Here is a 25,011-nt window from a genome sequence, read left to right on the forward strand (position 1 = left end):
TTCTGTAATAAATTACGGTAATTTAGGGGAAGCGGGAGATACACAGGCATTAGCATACGTGCGCATATTGTTAAAGAGAGAAATGAGTCAAAGGAAGCAGGCTATATGTGTGTCGCAATTTCCGTCTGAAGAGCACTTCCTGCAGGCTTGCAAATGTCATGCCAGTCTTTACTCACCTGCACACTCAGAGGAAAACCGTATATGAGGAACTTGTTTTCAATTATCAAATTAGATAGGTACCTTCCGGAAAATATTCATATATATTGAAGGTATTATTTTAGAGGAAATCAGTTTATATTACAAAAAGCCTTATTAGAAAACAAATGCTATAACAGAAAATTACAAACTATGTTCAAACCGATGAACTATTTTTCCGAGTGCCTGAAGTTGCAGCTGCTCGTCAAGGCTGACTCGTTGATTGCCTGCACGAATTCTCTGGGAAGGAAAGACGCATCTCAACTTTGGCTTGATGGAAAAGACCCAGAGTTGAATGTGCAGATATGTGGCTGTTTGATTAAAGCCTGCGACATGGCAACGCTTTAGAAAATCGATATAAATATTCTGTCATAACCCGTTGCAAATAAATTCCAGAGTTTCCGCTTAATTTCGTGTGCTGGCATCCGTTCTCGGATTCAATTTTGCGGGGAAGTTACAGCAGCTGCCTGCAGTTGAGGAAAACCAAATTGAATAAAAAGTTTCTCTCTGGCCAAGTGGCCCCTGCGGGCGGAAGTGCCAAGAGTCGGACCACATGGCGAATGCTTGATATTTCGCAAAGCGAGTTGGCAGGCAGCAACTGGCCACTTGAAGTGCAACTGTTGCACATCAAACAGACATCAAAATGTGCAAACATGATGGAGAGACATCCGAGTGGACACGTTGCGACTGGAAAAGGAAAGATACTAGATACAGATTGCAGCTGCGGCGGCAGTCGTCGACTTTTAAAGAACTTTGAAAAGGTTAGCGGACTCTGTGCTGGGTGGAATGTGTGTGAGCACAGCCGGGACAATCAAGTACACAAACAGATCTCCAGTTCATATCCTGTGCAGCCTGTCACTCCCCTAAAAGTAGTCTCGATGTGGTCGAGACTCGCCTTGGGTCACAATTTGATCGGAACTTGTGGTCCTCGCGGCGGCAGCGACGAAAGTGGGTCATTGAAATCGATCAGACCTGGCATTATTTGCCCGCTTGCCAAGCGTATTTCCATTCTCCGTCTGTGGCTTCATTGCACCTTCAGCTGAAGCCAATCTCGTTTCCATTAAATTGCCCTGCCCTGCGCAATGAATCTGCTCCGAAAGCGAAACCATAATGAAAATAATTCGCCAAGAAAAGTAATAAAGTGTCAGCCTTGAAGGGAGCCAAGCCAGCACATGTGCACTGGCAAAAATTGATTAGAGTTTCTGTAAGCTTGTATTTAACTTTCATGACTCCATCCGCTGCATGAGGGAATATCTTCTTCCGGTGCACTCTGGAGTTAATTCCCTAATTAATTTCATGGTGTACCAAAACCAATTACCCTAACGAAGGGATTGCAGTGTTGATGACTCAAAGGAAAGCCCTTACCTGCACATTTCACTTTATAACTTTCCACTGCTTTTCTCTGTGTACGTACTACATGCATGCAAACCAGGGTGTCTTGTGTGTGAGCTTACATGTGTTCGGGTCTCAATGGCGCTTTATAGTGATGTCGTTGCTCCTCGTATTTGTTTAGCCCGGCATTTTATTTTTACTGTTTATAAGCTGACAAAATTGTTTTTCCCCCCTCCAGCCTGCACATTAAGCGATTCGACCGAGCCGTCCGTCGAGGGTCGTGTGCCGTAAACGGGCAACGCTGCGGCTACGTAATAAAACGAGAGGGCCACAAACAATAATTGGCCAAGGTCTGTTTGGGGCGATATTTGATGGCCTTGTCTTGTCACTGAGGCGAAATCAGTTGCCGTTTTCGAGGGGGATCCCCGAAGGCCAGCAGATTCCATTTCCCCTGCTGGTTCCCCCTTGATGCGATTCCTTGCAGCTGAGTGCAAAACGCTGGCCAGCGATGATTCCATTTCCCCACGGCCAGAATGGCTATGCGTGGTCGCATTCTTCTCTGATTAAATTTGAAGTTATGCACCCGCTTCTCGTGTCCGCTTCGCTGACTCTTCGCAAAAAGAACCCTGAATGGCTATCTAAATGCGGCAAAAAGGCATTCCATATCTATGTCAGTGAGCCATTGTTTTCAATTTCAATTCCACTGCATTGTTTTCGGGATTCCCGGTCTTCATGGCCATTGGACCAGCTATTGTGGGGTCTCTTATGGGGACTTCGAAAACCTTGGCCCCTTCTGGGTGAAACATGAATCCGAAAACAAAAACCTCCCATAAGGCAATATTTTTTCCGGTCATAATGCCATAAACCTAATTAGTACCGAGCCGAATGAGCAATCAGATGATCCCGGTATCCCGCCGGTTTAATTAACATGCAAAAGTGCCATAGACGCAAGGTGAGCCTTTCGGTTCATCGCTTTTTTTATGCCGCATTCTTGACGCGACAAAAAAAGCCGGGGAATGGCAAAGGCCCGCCGGTTGGCAATACAATTTGCCGTGACAAATGCGGCCATAAACAAAAATGGCGACAACCATGCCGCTGCCACCGTCGCCAATCCGCCATTCAGCCATTTTCTAGTGCAGCGCCGGCAAAATGGCTGCCAAAAGAGTCTGGATGAAAATTTCATTTCACGAGCTGCGATGGCGGCGACCTTTCACGGTATTTATCACACGCGAAACGAAACCCGTCTGCAGCCAACTTCCAGCCAACTTTCACCCCGCCCGCCCTTGTCGTTTTTGGTAATGAAATTTCGCTTTAGCAATTACGGGCATCCCCGGGCTATGGCCGCGATAACTGGGGAATCGGGAGGGTGGGCTTAGCCAGCTAATAGCTTTTGAGGCTGGCTGGCCGACACGATGGATGCATATATTATGATGGGACCTCGAGTGGCCCCCTTGCAGAAATCAATTTCAGGCTTCGGAGGCAAAACAAAGCGGAGCGATGCTGGGAAAATGCAAGAAAGCCGGGGAAAACAAAACACAATTTATAAAAATATTTTCATGCCTTGCAGCTAAAATGTTATTAAAGTCAATAACACAAAGCCGGGACAATTCCTTCTGCGACGCTCTCCCGGGAAAGTGGGTGAGGGTGAAACTTTGTCAAATAAAAATAGCTTACAAATAAAAACAACTCGAGGCGGAAAAATAAAAATCATCGGAGAGGGGCAGCGGGGCAAACAACTGACCAAGGCAATGTAATAAAAATAAATAATGGCTTTCACAAAAATAAACGATGGCTGCGAGAAAGTTTGAATATTTATGAGTTTTTTATGTGCCAACAAAGGAGGCGGCCAGAAAGAAAGCCAGCCTCTGAATGAGAATTATAGAGCGAAAGCAGGACCTCTCTAGGTTTGGCGATTAAAAATTCGCAGTCATGAATGGAATAATTGAAACATTGAGACGAATGAGTATATTTTGGGCGTAGAGGTTTTTATTACGTGTGACTGTAAAAAAAACACCAATACTCAATATCTTTGTCTTAATAAACAAACTTCTTAAAGTCGATTCGCGTCATATCACTTTTAAACAAACAGTAAAATACATTTGAACTTTCGTAGCTCGATCTTCCCTAACTCGAAGAACCCATACCATGCAAGAAAAGAAAGATTTTTATACAAGGTAAACGTAGTACCCTTTACATAATCCAGAAATAAGAGACGCTTTCTTTCGAATCTGTAATAGAACACAAGTGCAAGTAAACAAGTTTCTTTAGAAATTTAGCTTTATAAACGGAAAACAATTTTTTGTCAATTGGTATTAAATTAGTTTCTAATTGCATACAAAATGATAATAAACAAAAAGCAAACGCTGTTCTACGTAATATTTTGTTCTTTTTAATTTTATTGAAGTAGGGTCGCACTTCAAATCTATTATAGCTACAAAATTGTAAGTTGACAATTCCTATACAACGTATAAAGTTAACTTAATAGAACTAGTGTCATATGTAGGTTTATTTTATGTTAATTTCTAACAAAATTTGCTATACGCGGTACGTTGAAGTGCTGGGTTACGACCGGGCGAGTAGGGTACTCGTCGACTGTTATCAAAGTCTGGTAACGCTGTTATGTCTTTACCAACACTGAATATACGTGGTAAGTGAACTAGTATGCCTTGAGTTTTTCCCTTCAATACAGAAAGTCACTGAACAATCAGACGTAAGATTGAATTGAAGTTTACAAAATTAGTTTTTTTCCATCTACCAGTTTTAGTGTCTAAAAGAACAACCGATCTGAAATGGACTTGAGTTCAAAGACCCTTGCCCAGACCATGACCGTGGGGGCCATATCGGCTATCAAGGCCAAGCGCATGGCCATGAAAATGGACCTCGATGTCGAGGGTAAGCGGATAAGAACGCTGCAGCGGGTGCAGGATCGCCAGAAGCACGAAAAGCAGGTGGAGCTTTGCAAGCAGACTATAAAGCGGGAAAGGCAGTATCCCACTCGCGAGGAGCAGCTGCTGGGCGGGAAGGAGCTGCCTGGAGTCCTGAAGACCTTGTCCCTCGTCTACGACTTCAAGAGTCGTCGCATGCTGTCCAAGCCTGAGGACTCTCCGAAAGAAGAACCCGCAGCTCCTCCGCCGCTTGGGGGGACGCAAGAGGTGCCGGTCAAACCGCCGCCCAAGTCCAAGTACAACCGCTATGGCCAGGAGAGATTCCTCAGGGGCAAGGAGGAGTTTGGCATCAACCCGCGGGGAAGCCATTGGGAAAAGGTCGCAGCAACGGGCTTGAATCCAGAATGTTGGAAGACCGAGTCCGAGAAAACAAATACGGAAAAAGGAAAACTGGAGCTAGCCAAGAACGCCAGCAAGAAGCTCCGCCAGGATAAGCGGTTATCCCGTATGCCCATCATCGTGGTTCCGGAAGCTCTGACCAGCCTGGTCACCGTTCACAATGCCAAGCAGCTTCTTCAGGAGTTGCGCTACGTGTCCGTGGGAGAAGCCCGTCAGGCCCTGGTCCCCGGCCAGCGCCTCGACGAGGTCACCATCGAGCACTGCTTTCAGGTGGGTAATGTATTTGCTGGCAATGTCAAGTATCTTCAGTTTAAGAATGTGGTGGTTGGAATTCCTGGTTGAACGGGATTAGGGGGAATCTTATGGTCGTAAATGCTTACGTCAAAGTCGTTAGTTTCAGAAAAGGGCACAGTTCTCTAATAATATTAAATATTTAAAGTGTAGTTTAAAGTATAGTAAATGTTTTTGAAGTAAGAAACTTAAGTTTCCTGCATTTCCACTCGCTCCTTTAAATAATTTACCCACTAGAGGGGTCGATAACGGAACATTATTGTAGTGCAATCTACGGTTGGTTAGGATGTCTAATCTACTTATGCTTGTTGGTGGCTTAATTACCTTTATCAAATGCAAATTTCAGGGCGAACTGGTGAGCTACAGGGTCATCGACAACGTGACCCGGCTGACCCCAGAGGAGTGGAGGCGGGTGGCCGCCGTGTTCGCCATGGGACCCCACTGGCAGTTCAAGGGCTGGCCGCAGGGCGGGAACCCCGCCCTCATCTTCCACCAGGTGTGCGCCTTCCACCTGCACTTTAGGGGCACGCCGGTGAGCAAGGAGCTGGCCAACTTGCAGGTGCACCTGCTCGCCCTCTCGCCGCACGAGCGGCACTTGGACTGCGGCATCCTGACGGAGTTCTGGAACAAACTGGACCACCACATGGCCGTCCATCCCCGTCAGTTTGCGTTCATCAATCAGAAGTAGGGTGCTCACTTTCCCCTTGGGCCGCAGATATGCGATAAGCAGGGAATCAATAAATGAAATTGAATAAGCCAGAACAAAGGACGAAGAACGAAGGACAAAGACCAAAAGCACACACACAAGGGGCGATGCTGCGATAATAAAAAGCGAGCGGGCGCATCAGAAAAATATATCACGTTTGTATAAAAATCATATAAAAACGTTGCGAAAACTGCAAACTTGGCAAGAAAATTAAGAGCACAAACAAGTCGGAAAACGAGGGAAAGGGGGAACTTGGCACGCGTGAGACAAAAGCTAAATGACACACAAAGGAGCAGTTGTGTGCGAGTGGTGGGTGGGTGCTGTACTTATGTAAGTCACTGTGCGTCCCACAAAACGTAAAGCTGTCAACGGCGTTCAGAGTGATGGCGAAAACAGAAAATAGGGCGGCTTTGGGGGATGGGGACCCTCTAAGAAGAGCAGTGGGCGCCATAAAATCACTGGGAAATGGCAATTTTTATACACCTCACACATGTGTGTGTATTTAAATGAAATGCCAAGGCATTTCCATGTGTGTGTTAGGTAGGATATGAAGCAATTGGCAGGCGATAAAGGCTGCCAAAAGGAAACGCACTAAGCGATTTAACAGTCGAGCACAGAGGATGGAAATGGTGACATAAACCTGTTTACATACATTTACAAACTGAAAAAAAAAATGATTTATCTACTTCAACGCTAAGCAAATTTAAGAAAGTAATTGTTTTTACTTAAATAAATCACATAAGATAGATAAGATAAGGACTTTATCCCCTGGCTATCGGCTGTCATCAAAATACGACTTCAATCCATTTGAAAATGTTACCTAAAACGTCGATCTCAGCCCACTGTCTGTTACTTACTGGGTAAGTAGCTTAAGATACTCGGCCCTCCGGATAATTTTCCAACTTACGCAACATAGCCAAGAAAGCTGTAGGTCCTATTCGCCCTTCACCAATCGCCCTGCCCCTGTGGGCGTGGTCGTGTGTGGACAAATCGAGTTTCGCTGCCGATATTCAATTTTATAAATTGAAGCAAAGTGAAAGCGGAAAAAGTGGAAAAGAAATTGAATTCGTGCCGGCAAAATTTATAAAACTTACGTACGAGGAATTTTCCGCACGAGCTTGACGCAAGGTTGATTACATCATCGAGAGCTTGCGATTGTGTCGTTGCAATTAAGAAAAGCCTTTAAGTCGAGACCCGCCCTTATTTATCGCATCTTTTAGCGAAGTGGGTGTACAACTAATGCAAGAACAATAAATCCACCAAATGGGTTGGCCATAAATATCCGAAATTTGCATTCGGAGAACCCACACGAATTCTGTCGCCGCTTGGCTACGAGCTGGATTCAATTGCAATTGCCATCGACAAAGCCACCCAGTCTTCTTTGCCATTTCTTCAACGAATTGGACATAATTTAGCCCCAGTTGACAGTTGCTTTACTTTGCATCCCAATTGGATATATTTCCTCTGCCAGCTTTACTTCTCGGGGTTAAGCTCACATTTTTTCCAGCTTGTAGCGAACCAAATGCAGCCAGTATTAATAAATTGACCACTTTAACAAGATTTTTGGATCTCCAATCGAAAGAACTGAAAATTGAATCGATATCATCTGCTGGCATTACAGTTGGCTTAAAACTGATTACACACTGACTCGCACAAGTTTATGCCCAAGTGCCCGAGCACCTACACATGTAACACGGGTCTATGTGTGTATACGTATATAGATTCTCCTACTTACGCCAGGACAAAGTTTTTACTTCACACCCAAGCGAGATTCGAGAGCTGAGACCGAGAACCGAGAACCGAGAAGCACTTTGAGCCCCCATAAATCCCTCGGTTGCTGCGAAAAAGAACAACAGCCACAACTACTAAACTACGGCAAAAGTTTGCAGTTCAAATCAGTAAAAAGTCAACTTTAGCATCCGAGGCACCGAAGAGAGAGCGGGATGGCAGAACGCTCCGCACCGAGCGCGTTAACAATATGGCACTGGAAGCCAAGTGGAAAAATCAACGAAAACAACGAAAGCAACGAGGCAATCGCACTGGCACACTCACAGCCACACATGTCCGCATGGCGATGACAGTGGGAAAAGCGCAGCGATGACAAGGACAACAAGGACAATGTCCGCCATCTTGCTTTGCCCAGTTCTGCCTTTGTATTGGCCATTGCCTGCCAATTGACAGCCGGCGCTGAATGCATTTCCTGTCCAGCTGCAGTTTGTTTTTGCTTGCGAGAGTGGTACTCGTGTGTGGTGGCCATAGCGAGGAGTGTCGGAAAGTATGATTGTACACTCGAAAAATAAGAGATGGGTTTGAAAACAGTGCCGCTACACCTACCTATAGCTAAGTCCATAGCCATTTTTATATTTTCTTCTTATTTAAAAAAATCAACTTTACAAATTTAAGGATATTACAGGAACATATGTATTTTTTTACAAATGATATACCTAACTGATATACCTAAATAATATAACATAACTCATATTTTATTAAAAACTAATTTATAATGAGATAACATATTATAGAACTTTCAAGCATTTAAATAATTGGAAAATTCAAAGAATGGTTATAGGAATAAAATGTTTATTTTTATGCCTTTCATTTAGTTAGTTTTGAGGACATATACCTGAACTTTAAATGGGCTTTAAAGATATTCCCATGCTAATCAAGAAATGCACCACAAACTTAGTTTGCTTCACAATCTAAACGTTATCCAGGCTATAGAAACCTCAAACAGGGTTTTAAAATCCAATTCTGTTTTATACTGTGTTATCTCTTCACTTAACGATGGATCTAAAAATATTTGATTACACCTTAAAAACCGAAGGTCTTAACGAAGAAAGGTTCTCTTAAAGCTTTCTAAACTTGGTTTATGGGCTCTAAAAATATAACTTAAAAATAAAATATATACATGGGTCATAATTTTATAACGAATAATTTTGGAAAAAGTTCAGCGATCATTTGTACACTCTCTTCAAAAAACCAGATCCGTGTTAATGCGCTACAAATAGCAATCTTATACTCTTTAAACTATGTTCCAAAAGAACTTTCAGGCAGAATTGTTAGTTAAATAAAAATTATAAAATTAAAGAAATACGATATTACTGTTGGAATACTGTGGTGAAGATATCATGTTGCCAGAAAAGGAAAGGTAAAAGCCGGTTAATTGCAGGAAATATTATCGCAAAACTGGCGCACGCCTTTTCAAGTGGCTGGCGAGCACGCTGCCTTTATTTACATACATCGCATGAGGGAGGTGGGGAAAACTGCTGCACCCTCGCCCAGCAAACATCCATACATCCGCTCGGGAAATTCGATTTCCACGGGTTAAACGTAAATGCTCGACGGACGGACGGACGGTCAGCGCTTGCCTCGGTTCGCCCAACTTTTCAACTTGTGCCAATCAAACAAGTTCAATAACGGTAATTAACAGTCCAACGCAAATGCAGTTGCAGTTGCTATTGCAGTTGCAAAAAGGCGGTTGCCATTGGGATGGCGCACTGCCTGCAATTTGCGAAAAGTTCAAAGCTATTAGCATGTCGATGCCTCAACCTGAACGGATGTCGATGTGGTCCCGACTGCCGACTGCCGACTGCCGACTGCCGCTTTCCGACGACAGAAGTTTTCCGCCTAACTCCCGGTTCAGCAGCCTAATGGTGGAACTGCCCGCCGTCGGTTAAAGGCTATTAGCCGTGCTTCTGGAATGGAGCAAACGGGTAGTTGTGGGGGGAAACAGGCGACAGGCAGCCAGTTTGGCCATTTAGGCCGGCACGCCGGCTTTGTCCGCCTGCACGCCTCTCCGGAGCTCTCGACATGCCAGTTTTGATTGAACCTGATGGACCCGCTAACCCTCTAATCAGATTTAATTGTGAATGATGTAAAGGGCCACTCACAGCGAAAGACGCCAGTAATGGGTATTAATGAGAGGGGTTGGTGGCGCGGGAGTTGGGGAGGAAGTGCGTCAAAGGCCCGTTAAATGCAATGATACTTAGAAGGGATTAAATTATAATACCAGGCACATTATAACTAGCAAAGCTTTGTTCTCTGACTAACCCTTTGTGCTGATAAAATTCATAGTTGTGCAACTGGCAAATCTTTAAATTTCTCAGGAACTCACATCCAAAAGTTATGAAACACCTGAAGCTTATATTATGAACCATCCTGCAGCTCATCCATCTCGCTCTCATATAATGCGCTTGCCAAGGCTTTTCCTCGTGTTTGGGCTAATAAACAGATAGTTTGCAATTGGCTGCTACTGGCTGTTGTTGCCAATGTGCCAGCGGATCTATCAATTTGTAACATTTTCAGGCTCCCACACCCATGAACGGCATCCGTATTCACTTACGACTTTGAGCAGGAAAAGGAGACCATGAATCCGGCAACCTGATGGAGGGAATCCGACAGAGAAGTGGGTGGAAAGTGGGCCTGGTCTGGATCGCCTTGCAGCTCCGCATTTTTCTCTTCCCTTGAAGCTCCAGATCCAGCAGCCACTTTGGCCACAGAACTTGAACATGAGTGCAATCAAATGTATTACATTTTGTGCAACTTAAGCGGCGGCTGAAGTGCCGAAGACAGCTGGCGAAGAGAGTGCGGACAGGGGATGTGGACCATATACATACCATATATATGTCGGCGGAGGGGCGGCGGGGCAACCGGGATGTATCCGCCTTTGGGTGCAATGATTTCCTGAAAAACTTCAGTCAAGGCTGAGTCTGGATGAAAAACTAAGCAGATGAGGTGGGCGGCGATGGGCGAGAAAGTGGGTTGAAGGTAAGGGCGGGTGCACACAGAGAGACGCCGTAAAGTATGCAACATGCGCCATAAAAATGGGCCAAACAAGGAAATTGCTAGAAATGCATTTTGTGGCTTATGAGCCGTGGTGGAAGGGAACCGAAGAGGGGAGAGGGGACAGGGGAAAGGAAATCGGAGAGCTCGGAAAATCAATCAAGTTTGTTCGACAAATATCCGCTCAAATGGAAATTGACAGGAAAGCCCGAAAGAGATAGGTACGTGAGGAGTAAGTGCATGGCAATTAGATGTCATCGCAGTTAAACGATTTTAAACCATGACAAATTCACAATGTTTGCTCAATTGGCCATAATGCCCTGATTGATGACAGGCTCAAATAGGCACAGAGGGTGGACATGATATGATTACCCAACCATTTCCACTGCACTGTTTGCCCACTAATCAATGGAGAAGTCGGAAAAGCGGGGCGATGCAACTACACAGAGAAAATTCTGACGTTCTAATCTGAGTTGAAAATGTTCTTAAAAATAGAACGACATTTTTAAGTTGAAAATGTTTTTATTTTGCTCCAATCAAGTTGAATTGGCGGTATTTAAGTACATTGTATGTACAAATAAACTATTAGTTCAGTCCTTAGTGTATACTTATCAAAAAGTTGTTAAATAAACTCAATTTAACTTTTCTCTTCTCACCATTTCGTTCTTATATTGATACCAAAATGTACTTACACGGTTTTTAAGAACGAATGTTCTCAATTCAAGAACAATGTTCTCAATTCAAGAATAATGTGATCAATTCAAGAACAATGTTCTTAGATAGTTTTCTCTGTGTACCATTTCCTGCCGCACTTCCTTGCCCCCTCTCAATCGGCTGTCATTGTCCTTGGCGCTTGTCAAACAAAGCAAAAACTTGCTAAATTCTCCGCTCAAACAGTTCAGGCATGAAAAAATTTGCCAGAGAGACCCGAGGGGAAAAACCGGTGGGAGGTGGTGGGTGGCTGGCAAGTAAAGTAAAGCAAAGAACTTTATACCTAAAAGGGATTTATTTGATGACTTGTCTAACTCGTGCCCTTCGCTCTTCACACGACCCGGCCACGCCCTCGCCCGACTTCCACCCCACTTCCACCCCACATCCACCCACTTCCTCCTCATTTCCTGCCCCGGCATGACGTAGCACTTTTACAAATGAAGTTTTATAACTTTACCTCCGTCTGATTTGTCAAAGAGCGAAAGAGACACGGCGCCCAAAAGTGAAATGCGACAAAATGGAATGAAATTAAATGCATTTTGAAAAATGATAAAGTTCTTCTTTACAAGGAAAAGGTTTTCCCTTTGGTCTTCTGTCCAACTTCAAGCCAAGTCACACAAATCAGGGGGAACAGACAATGACTTAAGGTATTTCATTTACTCACAGCTTCCGTTTGAAAAAGGGTTTAACTTACCTGAAAGAAAAGAGAGGGTTTTAGAATTAGAATTTTCGTAAAACAGGGACTACAAAAATATTATTTTAAATTATAAATGATTTCAATTAATTTGAATGGATGCAATATTATAGGTACTTGTTATATTTTGCTAGGCTCGAAAATAACAATTGAATTTGATTCATTCTAAAACAGTTGTATCAGTCTGACTAAATGGGTTCTATTTAACTTGATAAATACTTTTTCGAATTAAAGAGCAATTAAAAAACTATTTTGTTAGCATATTCAACCATTTAGCCATTTCAACAACGAACGTAAAGTGATATCATATCTTATGTTGGGTTCTCGAAACCACAATTAAATAAATCGCAACCATTTAATTTACCAAATAGCGGACGTGTGTATATACATTTGTTTAATGCTCGTCGTATTTCGCCGGCCAAAACGCATACATGTGCACGAAAGTCCTGGCTAAGGACAGATAATGATTAAAACCAACGCTGACATCGTTGTCCACAAGCTGTTGAAGCCACACAAAAGCAGGGAGAGAAAGGAAAAAACTAATTTGACAAAAGTTTCGAACGCCGGAGTCAAGGATGCCAACTGTCGAATCCTGGGTGGGGTCCGGTCCCCCCTCTCCTGGTCAGAGCTGCAGCAGCAGTACAAACATTTGCTTTTGGCCGCTGGCTTCGACTATTTCACAAAAGCGCATAATAATTTTCACAGGATATGAAAAAACTTTGAGTTGGCTCTTCCGTTCGCCCGCCAACCTGCATGTGTGAGTGAGTGCGAGTGCGATGCGATGCAAGGACGAGTGCTGGTGTCGGTGTGTCCTGCGGCATGCCATTTGAATGCCACACTTCGTCCTGCCCGCCCTTTCACTTCCCCGCTTCACCCCGCCGTTGTTATAGTAATTGGGCAAGTCGCTGGCTAAAGTGGCGTCAGCAGCCAACTAGCGACCATCCGACCGACAACGGAGCAGCCAGGAGGACACCACTTTTATTAACAAATGCCGGCGTGTGTGCTGCTGAAATTTGCTAATTGCCACTGTTGTCTTGTCGCACTTTGCCGGCTATTAATTGTTTTTTTAATTAAAAATTATTTTCGTTAGAAATAACAAATTTGGAGAGGTACGCAGGGAAAGAGCTCTGCGAAAGTGGTCGAGGGTTTATATTCCTTCGCCTAGGAAAGACTTCGTCCTCGTAAAGCAAACATGAAATATGTTAGGTTATGTCTGTAGTGGAACTAAAATTACAATAGACTTGAGGTCGTATTTGTGAATTTATTCAACGTGAATCGATAAAACTGATAGTGAAATAGGAAGATTTTTTAATAAATATTTCAGCCACGGCAATCCAAGATTTGAGACATGCAACCATAAAACCTTAAGCTATAAATTCGACATCTCACAATTTATCTCCCTTAGACTAGCTCCATCAGTTGGCATTTGTGCTGCAGCACGATAACTCCTCGGCTTTATGTCATAAAGTATATTTTCGGGGTATCTAGTGGCTTGTACCCCTCGCTGGGATAGCCTTATCCCTTTTTACTTTGGCGAGATGGCAGCAGACTCGCCAGCAGAAATTTCCCAGTCACGTAGATGGAGATGACGCTTCCCACCTTCCCACAGGGGCTTTCGGCCAGGTCAAGGGATGAAGTGGGTGGGTGGATTGGGTGGGTGGGTGCATAACCCACGCTCCTCAGCGCCAAAGTGCACTCAGCTTCTCCCCTTCGCCCCATCCCAACGCTCCGTTAAGCCAATAATAAATTTCTGCAACAATTTTGTGCCAAAGCTGCAGTTTGTCAGCATTAGCCGGCTTGAAGGCCCTGTTCCCATAGAACTTTCCTTGATCGATATTGGATTCCCATGCTTTAATTTGGCCTCGAGGCGACATAAATGTATTTATAATTAACTGAAGGGCCGCCTACCCAGTGCACATTGTTCGAGCCAAAATGGGGTGGATGTTTCCCCTTAAAGGGGAGAACTGGAAGCTCGGAGATTACAACTTCGTTTAGTGCTCTTCTTTCTGGCGTGTGTGGTATGACAAAAGTTTCTGGTAGTCAAATCTTGGCATGTTAAGTTGTAGCTAACTTTTTGTAAACTCCCAGAAATCTTTGACGGGGAAGACGGGGTCCCACATCCCTCTGCAGGCGATTGTGTGTTTGCCAGAGAACTCTTTGTAACTGTGTGCAGAGCATTTAATTAATGCAATCAGACCAAAACAAAGACAACAGTTTGCAAACAGGGTGAGTTTCATTAAATATTAAGAGCATGAAAGCGTTTGTAGTACAATACGATAGTTTTATCGGCTTTTAAAGGTATTCCTTGGAACAAATTCGAACAATAGTGTTGGTATAGTTAAGAAGTTTGCAAGCATGAATAGGCAGTGGTTTGAAAATTTGGAGTAGAAGAGCAAGGAAGAACGAAAGATGGTGCTGGGCCTTCAAGTCGCGTTAATGTTCCCCGTATAATTACCCAGAAAGTCAAGTAATAGAGCAATATTTTAGGAAAGCACCACCTTGTCGTTCTTGATAGAACACAAATGTGTTCAGTGGAGGATTAAAGGTCACCGCAATTCATAATCGAATTCGCATATCTGCATGTGCGTCAGTAAGTACCTACGCACACGCACTGTTTGTCTTGGCCAGAATAAATACAATTTTGACACCGCCGGCCCACAGCGAATTATCATAATACTGGCTCAACAACAGCGGAGTATCCGCCCACCCAGAAGGAGTAGAGCCCGTTTCTGGGGCGCGACACCCCCGACTCATCCCCGTCTACTTGTAATCGCACATGAACAGACACAATATTTACTGCTCTAATTAATAGTCACGTACACCGCCGGAGCTGGAGATCCTTTGGTCTGGTGGGATTGCCGGCGGATTTAATGAGCTTGAGGAAGGGGCTTCATGAGGACAAATGTTGGTCGTTTGCCACTTGAAGTGGGAGCTCATCTCCAAGGATTAGGCCCTGATTTAATTTGATTTGCAAGATATCTCGCTGCCAACCTCCCCAAACCCTGTTTTGGTATCCTCCCGCTCCGTTTGGCCAGACTGGCAGCCAATTTTTTCGTGTATTATCTTTGCCGACCGCCAACGAACCGAAAACACCAAAACAACGTGACTGGTGCATCCTATTCCCGCGTCGAATCCCCAAATCCCGCCATGGAATTTGGAAATTCCTGTCTGGACGGGATTTCCTATCCGGGCAAAGCAGCGCATAAATGCAGCCCACTGGCGGCCATCCGCCCGATTATGCATGTCCCCCTGTTTCATATTGATGATGTGCCCAGCCCAACCTCAAAATAGACCCAAAAAATAGTTTCGGACCGAGGCAGAGCAACTCGGTTGCATAGTTTTGCTTTTGGCTTTGGTTGCGGGTTCAGATTTTTCGTTCGGAGTCGGAGTTTATTTTGCCAGCATTTTTTCTTGCCGGGCAGGCTACCATTTTGCCAATTGGCCGCACCCATCTCCAGCTTTCGGTGTCCACTGTCCAGTGTCCGGGGTGCGATTGTGTTTGGGCGGGAGGAAATCCTGGCCAGCCCCGCTCTGAGCCGCCAGCGATTGCCATTTCGGTTCTAATCAATTTTTTTGATTGCCAAATGCAAAGTCGGCAGGCCGTGGCTGGGAACGACTTACGCAACTGGGTACCCAAAACCCAGGGAAAAAACGGTGGAAAACAAGCCTGGCACAACAGGAAGATAGGATTGGCGGTATGGAAATGAAATTGAATCGAAAGGATGGATGCGGCCAGATGCTGGTCCTTGGAATCGACTCTCCCGCCGAGAAGAAATCTGGATCAGCCGCCCTATAACGATCCGCTACTTGGCTACTTGTGCCCTTTATATTCATTCGGGTCCAGGCTATTAAAACCCACTTTGATTTAATTAACCTCCATGTGGCACCCCTTTGGTCTGATTTAATTCAGGTTTTCCACTCTATTTGTTTACTCTCTTAATTTGCTACACATTTTTGCTAATTTTCTTTGTTTGCTTTGCCCAACTCAGCCCCATTTCGAACACCAATGTTTTCTTCTGCACTATTTATGTGTGTTTAATTGCAACTCATTAAGCATATTAATTAAATCGCCACATTTATGCAATAAAGCTGCGGTATTCTGCACTGGGACGAGGAGGTCGGAAAGTGTAAAAAAGGGATAAATATGCACAAAAAGAGGTTGTCATATATTTCAATTTGCCGCAAAAAATATTCCGCACACAGACACAAACAATAGCGGCAAATTAACATGGAAAAACACAACTGGAAAAAACGTAAAAAATTATATATTTGCATATTGCAAAACAATAAAGGTCCTGTGGGGACTGTGCTGTAGAGTACCAACTATAAAATACCCAATTTCAATATTTTAACATTTAAATATGACACACTTTGTCTAGCTGTTTGCAGCTAATTTATCTCACAATAGTTCTAGTTTCTATCTCTATTCACAGCCGAAAGCAAATCATAATTAATGGTATATCATATAACTTAAGTGACTGTTATCATCTAGGCTTAACTCCGAAAAAGGATTTTCGTGATGGGATTTACTTTTGATGCGGACTTTGCTCGGGGGCTATTATTAATACCACTGGGCTGAATTACATTAAGTAATGCGCCAAAATTACTGGCTTATTAAAAAATACCTGACCACAATTAAAAAAGAAAAAGGAGGAAAACAAACGAAACAGTAAAAATTAAATTAAAAACCAGAAATGGAATTTAATTAGTTTGCACAGGGCATAATGAGGATTTATATCCGCATGTATTTTGGCATTTATGAGTGTAGATTTATTGACGGGGGACATCTGCATAAATCGAAATGAGACACGTGTTCTAGCACCTTAATTTCTTTTATCAGGATTCGATGAGTGCACACATGCAATTAGGAACTGTCAAAGCCAACAAATGGACGCATTTTGAACCCAGTCCCGTCGCCTTGTCATGCAAATTACAACCGCCCAACTTGTCATCCCGGTGACATTGAAAAGTTGTTGGGTGGGCGGTGAAATTACCTTTATTAGCGCGACTCGGGAGGCGTGAGGAGGTGCCACGTGTTGCTTACATAATGCACAGGGGATGCTCGGACGAGGGTGTCCTGGGCCGGAGATGCAGGGAGATACGACCGTGGGCACTCGGGATTACCAAACGGGGAAGGGGCTCTCGCCATTAAGCGTTAAATTGAGTTGCACAACCCGCCGCGAAACGCCAGAGCATTTAATATGGGGGATTTTCCGGGCTTAGAGGGCGGAGATCCCAGAGTTCGGGCTGTTGTCCCAGATTCAGCACTGCGGGGATGTCACTCCGGCTTATCCAGACTTGATTTATAGCTGTCTAGGCAGAACTAATCAAATTAAGAAAGCCTTTGCAAAAAAGTAAGTGTCTGGTTAAATTATCGAAAGCTTAAGCGTGTCTTCCAACCCCGTTCAATTTGTCAACGCAAATAAAAATGTCTGCCTTTTTCAGTGCGTGCAGTGCGCCTTAAAAAATATCACAATTTTCTATAAATATCTCTGTCTGGCCCCAGTGTTGTGGGCATTGCTTTCCCGGCGAAATTTATAGCTTATTTATATAACAATAAAGGGAACAACATGCAGCAACGAACAATCACTGGCATAACAACACGGCAGACACAACATGGAAATGTCGCCCCACGACGACTGTCGCACCCGCCAAAAAAGGGAGAAAACACTGCATAAATGGGGAAACTCGTATAAAATATTATGCATATGCATTCTCTGTCAGTGGGGCCCACAAATTAAACAAGACGCAATGCTGGGTGGGCCCACAGTCTTTGTCTGGCTGCTGCGAATCCTTTCCCTGACACCCCGATTTCTCCCGGTGTGGGGCGTGGCTGGGGCCGCCCTCGCCTGCAACTCCCACTTTTGTAGTGTCATCCATTAAAAAACAACGACAAAGGCGGTGGGCAGACCAACGCATTGATTTTTTGCATAGATGAATAATGGTCCAAGAGCGTTCAGTGACTTCTCCATCGATTCTGGCCTCAAAAGTTGACAGTTCAATAAAATCTTACAAATTGTACGGTAAAAAGAGAAAACTAATTTCAATAAAATTGAATTAAAAGCGTTATTGAAAACATCAACTTATTCATTAATTATTCATCAAAAAACATTTCAAATTTTTATGCTCAAGCCATATCTCTTATACCAATCCCAAAATTAAACACTTGCAAATCATTTTCATCCAAAATAGAAATTGATTAAGAAATATTTCGAGAAAAAAATCCTATACAAGTGAGTATCAAACCAACATGGTTGTTTGCCGGCAAAAAATAGAAAATGCCATCCGTTTCCGCGGTAATAATATTTTATTGCCCACTGCCTGTTGACATGGCAAACAGCTAAAAAATGGCAATCGAATGAATTATATATGCATTCTAAATTCGCTGGAACGCTTTAATGGGAGGCATGCCACTGGTGTTTGCCATCTCTGCTGATTTCACAACTTTTTGTGGTATTCTGCAGCTTTGACTCTGCTTTTGTCACATTTATTGCGCTGGCATTGTTGGCATTTTGCAAATTAAACGGATTTCCGCCAAAGGCCATATCCGCCCGACCCTGGTAAAGGCATTTCAAAGCGATTGCACTTTTTACCGCCGCCCGCTTCGATTCGATTGGTTCGATTCCCCTTTTGTTGTCTGCTTTATTTTATTTAGTGTCAGTTTTTTAGCGTCCTGACAAATGAATTCCTTCTTTTTCGCTGCCATTGTGGTACCATTTCTTTCACGTTAATAAAAGCATAAAATACATGAATAGGAAACGAATGGTTGGACGAGCAGTCGATGGTACTTTTGTGTATCTTTAAGATGGAAAAAACATGTTTATAATTCAACTTATATTTTTTTTCCTGTGATATTATTTTATTTTTAAATTTGTGTTACATAAGGTCAAACAATTGTTTAATTTTTTTCAATCGGGCATCAATAAACCTGTTGATAACCTCATTACATGCCCTTAATGTGATTATTGTTTTTGACTTGACATTGCTTGGTCACGTTTTAATTTATGTCGCTTGTTAATTAAGCATATTAGACACCAATGAACTGGAAATGGCAATTAGCTGTCACGAATTGATTTACAGATGTGTCAACGAAAAAACAAGCCAAATTGTTGTAGAATAAAATGCTTAATAAGCCAATAGAGTTGAAATAATTATGGAATAAATTTAATTACCTCAAATTATGCATAAATTCCTCCATTTGCATAGAAAAAACATCTGTACATGGATGGAATTGGAAATGGACTTATACCTTCTCCAGTAGCCCCAGTTGGCAGTCGGAGTCGTTAACTTACTATTCAGCAATCGCATTCCGGCAACAAATTTAAATATCCCACGACAGCTTAACAAAGTTTTTGTCTGACCTTCGGGAAGGGATACATCTTCCACCTGGCGACCGTTTCTCATTAACATATTGAATTTTAATATCATGTCTACTTGGTCCTGGTCCCCAGCCTCTTCTATCTTCGCTGCGCCCCAAAACCGCAGAAAACATCCCTCGAACGAGCCGCAAAATTCTAAACTACTTTCGCTCGGCATTTGCATTCCACGCTCAAAAGCCAAAAGAAATTACTGCGGCAAAGCCCAAACATAGAAGGAAAGCGGGGAAAATGGGAGGGGAAATGGAAAATTCAGGGAGGGGCAGGAAGATCCATCTGCATATTTTTCTGCTGAGCTGCGGAGAGCATGATTAAATGGCTGCCAACGCTCTCAATAATGACGTCAAAAGTATTTGCATTCAAATTGCGTTGAAATATTCGGGTAAAAAATTCGGAAATGTACAGATGAATTTTTGATTTCGGTCGGGAAATTGATTTTTAACGAGGCATGTTTAAATGATTTATGAGCAGCACAAACAAATTTTAAGTTTATTATAAATGCAGCCGGACAACCAAGGCTTTGAAGTTCATTCAGCGGGGCAGTGAGTTCAAAAATAATTTAATTTTTGCTCGAAGACAGCGAGTACTGAAAATTGTGCCAATAATTTATCGATATTTGGCAGAGCCACGCCCAGACCTCTGCCAACATAAATCTTGGAGAAAGTCCACATAAATTTCGGTCGACAAGTGTCCAGTTAAACAGGCCACAAGGAAAACCGCGAGTGGGTGTTTCCCGGTTTCCCGACCAATTTCACCCCATACACAAGCCGAAATAAGTGAAATTCATATAAAATGAAAATTTCAGGAGGTCTCATTTAAAACATAGAAAATATTTTTGTTAAAATAATATTAATATGTAAGAAATCCTGTCTCTCTGATGAGATCATCATGCAATTCACAACACAGAATTTCCATTCTGCGGTTATGTATAGTAGTTGTCTTCGAAAACACGCTCGAAAGAAGCAAAGGATCTGTAAAATAAATGGTCTGTTGCCAACTTCAAAGGACAAAGAATCTGGAAATTGCATTATTCCGAGTGTAGTTTCATCCGAATGACACACAATCGGAAGCTTCCAAAACTTGGCTCTACAATTTGTCACTGGGTCATTTCGCACATTAGAAATGAACTGGCAGAAAAAAGCGCAGGGAGGTGGAGTCCCTTTTTTCCGCTCTGTAAAATAATAAATCATGAGCACATAACACAGAAGCAGTCGGAAAAGTGGTTGAATGTCTGGCGCCGGAAAAGTTCTGTTTTTCTTCAAATGTCCAAGGACCCTCTGGCGCTTCTGCCTGTGTTCTTCTGACACAGTTTTCAATTTGTGGCTCGCTTTTTTGGCACCCAGCTCGGCTCTGAATAATTGCCGCAAAACAGCATAAATCAAAGTGGCTCTAATTACGGCTGCATGCCAGGTGATTAATTAAGCCGCAAAGCAGGTGCATGTGCATCAGAATGTGCCCGTGTAGGGTTAATCATTCCATTTAAATATCATAATTTTCATCCGGCTCAGCCAGTGCAGCCGCTTGTGCTCAGCATTAAATATCAATTAGATGGCCAAGGAAAACGGGCTTTGAGCCGAGCGGAACGAAATGACTGACTGACAGTCGGACTGTCAGGGTCATAATTATCCCATTCTGGCTTTTGTGTGTGTCCTGTGGCCAGGGCTGGCAGTGCGGAAATTGAATTTTAGGTAATTTCGTTGCATGTCATTAGGCGCAATTATGTAATAAGAGACTGGAGCCAAGTGTTGATCGATGCAGTGGTCCGAACCGAAGAACTTGTCCTGGAGCAGCCGGGCGACCCCGAATGATAATTAAGCTGGGGTGCCAGGTAAGTGGGCGGCAATTAGGTGCATGTTTGCGGTCGAGTTCGGTAGTGTTTGCCCTGTCATACTTTTCGGCGCTCAAGTGGAAATGCATTTTAGTCCCAATGAGTAACAGTAAACTTTCCCTAAATGCCGGCCTTTGTCGGGCCTTTTATATTAAATTTATTATCTCCATCTAAGCAACTCGGCTCCAAACAAAATTAATTCAATAAAGGAAACTTTCCGCCCAAGCGAAAAATCACTGACCCATTTTGGAGTGACCTAAAATGAAATTGTCCGAACTTCCTTTGCACATTTCTCAACTTATTAATTTTCCATTAAATGTTACAAGCAATTAAGCCCGAACAAGCAACCAAATCGAGGACCCGGGCAAAAATTATCAACACGTTCCGCTTATTAACTGCCTGCAAAACGTATATTTAAGCACATTCACACATAAATAAAGAAAACGTCGAGCAGCTCCTAAGGCTGAAATCCTTTCGGAAATCTGTCGCAATTGTTTGAGTTATGCCCGGGGCGGCAGGGGCTGAGATGGGTCTGGCATCCGGGAAAATATTGTCAAAATACATATCCGGCAAGGCATTGAAAATCAAAAACATTTAAGTTCAAATATCTTGCGAGGTTCTGGAGACTGTGCGTAAATTTTACGCTTTCCTGGATTTGCCACAGACTTTGGGGGAGCAAGGATGTGTAAGGATTCATCATGATGCGTCTGATTCTCATTTGTGTTTCTTGTATTTGCGCTCTGATTTAGATTTATGCACGATGATATGCTTTAAAGCGGAAGCCAGCGAAGGATAAAGGCAGTGGCTGGGGGTGCATATTTGGTGTATGGCGGCTCAGAGGCGGCAGGGTCCTGAGTCCTTGGTTCAGGACACTACGCCTGAGAAAGCTGCCAGCAGCCAGATGCGCCACTTGAAGCAATTTATGAAGCATTTTACTTACTTAGCTGCTGATTTACTCCTGTCTCTCCTTCGCCAAGTACATATGTGTATCTGTACATACACACCCCACCCTGCAAGGACTTTCGCCAAGCACATGTGTTTGCAATTTTTCTATGAATATGAAATAAGTCCTCCTTCGCATGTGCGTAAATAAACAAACGGAGCTCCAAAAGCCGAGGCACTACTGCCAGTGCCGGAATGCCAGCAAGGACTCACTGAATCTGAGTCCTGCGATCGAGTGTTTACCCAAGGCGTTGCCAGCTCCGAACGAAATACACAAAGCACACTTTACGGCTGCCAGGCAGCTAACGAAACTTAATGTGCGTTTTATGCAAAGTGGGATCTTTGAAGCCGGAAGAAAAGGGCTGGATAACCCCCATAAATCTTCATCCGTTTCCCTATCCCACAAATAACCATCAAGGTCGGGGCTGCTGCGAAATTCGATCTGATGCCAGACAACAATGATGTGATGTTTAAATGTTACACATGGCAAAAACATACCTGCCCATTTAAAGTAAGAATATATAATACGAAATGCCTTTAGACCAAATGTGTATAATTCAATTTAATATTTATAAATGACTTCGAGGAAGAACTTTAGGTAAACTGTTTGGAAAACAATTAAATTTGTATAGTTGATTTTTTCGCTGATGCTTGATCGACATGGCAAATTTTTGCAAGTGTATGCCGGCGAAATGGGGCCGGAGAATTAATCATAATTGCTCAAAGCCAAAGGGGCTGGAGGAAGCCAGGACTCTCGGTTCGTTAGGGCATCAGCCGCCGTCTGGCCTTGTGTTGTTGTCTATCCGATGATTTGCCAATTTCGTCTGGCGCTGTCTGTTTGGCTTGTTTACATAAAAATATTGCCAAGATGAACACGACAAACGATGACGGTGGCTGGGGCTTGAGCAAAACATAATGAGGCAGACAACAGTCCAGACGAAAATGGGAAAAGTGGAGCCAGACTCTCCCGGCTTTGCAGTATCTGCCGAGTGCAAGTGGTTCGGAAAAAACGCCAGACAAAGTGGCAAATACACGTAAATGCGTGACTTTCACTTTGATGTCGCACCGGAGGAAGGCAGCTGCCAGGATATATCCAGGCAAGTGTCGATTTGACCAAAGCTAGTTCTTCATTCCGGCGAAATACTACGCTGTTTGCATAGACAGGCACGTGCCGTTTGCGGGCTTTTCCCCCTTCGAGCAGCTGCAAAAGCTGCGAAGTAAGCAATCAGACAGGTTTTCCCTCAGAGCTGCATTCAAGTGTGATGAGATGTCCGAAAACAAGACATTAAGGGGCGCTTTCAAGGAATATCACTTCAGAAAAAGGTGCAACACCTCAGGACGGCAATCTGACCGGGCAAACACAAATTCTGCAGCTCAAGTCAGATGCAGAAAGTTGTAAGAAAGCAGGAAAGCCAGTCGGGTTGCAGGTGACACACCTTGAGGCGCTGCAGAACAAGATACTGAACCAGAGACATGGAAATTTTTGGACTGACAGTCAGACAGTCGGACAGACGGACAGACAGACGGGCGGAGGCTTATCATTCCAACAGTTCCCCGGTGAAATGAGTGCACCGGGGCGCAGGACATGTGAAGGGGTGCTCAGACCTCAAGCTGATGTCCTGCCACTTGCACTTCGCCACAGACAACTGCAGGATAATGAAGCGTAAACTTAAGAGAAAAGTGAGCTGGGAAATATAGAAATGTTTGCCCAGACTTGCGATAAAAGTTGGCCGAGCCAAATTGTGTGTAAATACTTAAAAAGTCGTTAGGATGGTCAAAAGAAGCGGTCAGAGACACTGGGAAATGCTGAAGAGGTGGGCGATGCGGGGGAGAGGCAGCCAAGTGGAAGGCTTTTAATGAGCAGTTGACGTTACATCATTAAAAATGTGCAAGCTGCGATTCCGATGATTGATTGGGTTCTGTTTGCTCCTTTCAGCCGCCATTAAATGCGCCTGAGAGCGCGCAGCCATAAATTTGCTTAATCAAACTATTTAGCCAGCCGGTGGATGTAGATGTCACGCATCGGAAGTCAAGCTGCTGCAGCTCCATTACGGTTACGGTGCAATCTCCGTACTCAGGACTCTGGTATGTGGATGGGCTGGGATGGGGACGGGATGGGGACGGGATCTGGGAAGGCGGGCGCCGTAACGAGCACCTCACATGTGTTGCATGCTTTTAGGCGCTGCTCAGACGACACACATAATCCTAATTAATTGCCGGCATCGGCATCAGCATTCAGGCAGCAGGATCCATCCAGGAGCAGAGGCTCCTCCCCGCCCATCCCAGCCGCCAGGGAGTACGCAGCGAATGCTTTCTGGCAGGTGCATGTGAGCACTTCGTGCGCGCCATTTACCCAGCGAGTGTTTGGGCGGATGTGGGGGTGCAGCACTGAGAGAAATGCAGCGGCAGTCGCCTAGGCCCACAGTTCAATATTATTTCGAACCTTTGGCTCTTCAAGACATTTATATTTTGTATATTAATATTTAGGTGTCTTACAAGATCTTCTGTTCTGTCTTCAACCACATTTTCGACGCACTCTTGTAGATTTATAGCACTACATTTTTAAACTTATTCTACGAATAATGGTATAATTCTAGAAATTATCATTTTCTCTGCCGGCGCTTTGCCAGCATTCTGCCAACAGAAGCACTATAGAAGAGCACACATATCCACATGGTTTGCTGAGCAAATCGAAACCGCAACCACAACTCTAATAGGTAATTGTATGCTCTGACTCTGCTGACGACCACTGACTTGAGCATAAGAGAGTGCTCCATAAATCTTGGCTTTAAATGCTTAAGAGTAGTCAACAATCCCTTTTAATTTTATGGGTTCACTCAGAAATACGACTTTTTTTCCACATCTGTCCT

General features: G+C 43.7%; 2 protein-coding genes across 3 annotated transcripts in view; one reads left to right on the top strand and one right to left on the bottom strand.

The window, feature by feature from the left end:
* Positions 1 to 25,011, bottom strand: part of tei (irregular chiasm C-roughest protein teiresias) — a 123,016-nt gene that overhangs the window by 45,564 nt on the left and 52,441 nt on the right. The gene's annotated exons all lie outside the window — the stretch shown is intronic.
* On the top strand, positions 4,218 to 6,005 carry LOC108019826 (parafibromin). 2 transcript variants are annotated; one of them, XM_070994916.1, is made up of 3 exons: positions 4,222 to 4,237; positions 4,292 to 5,081; positions 5,449 to 6,005. In XM_070994916.1, the coding sequence occupies exons 2-3, from the start codon at positions 4,317 to 4,319 to the stop codon at positions 5,788 to 5,790; spliced, it is 1,107 nt and encodes a 368-aa protein (XP_070851017.1). In that variant the 5' UTR covers positions 4,222 to 4,237; positions 4,292 to 4,316; the 3' UTR covers positions 5,791 to 6,005. The 2 variants fall into 2 exon arrangements, with proteins under 2 accessions (XP_016943332.3, XP_070851017.1); XM_017087843.4 differs by having other exon boundaries at positions 4,218 to 5,081.

The sequence above is a fragment of the Drosophila suzukii genome, chromosome 2R, assembly GCF_043229965.1.
Source record: "Drosophila suzukii chromosome 2R, CBGP_Dsuzu_IsoJpt1.0, whole genome shotgun sequence".
Lineage (NCBI taxonomy): Eukaryota > Metazoa > Arthropoda > Insecta > Diptera > Drosophilidae > Drosophila > Drosophila suzukii.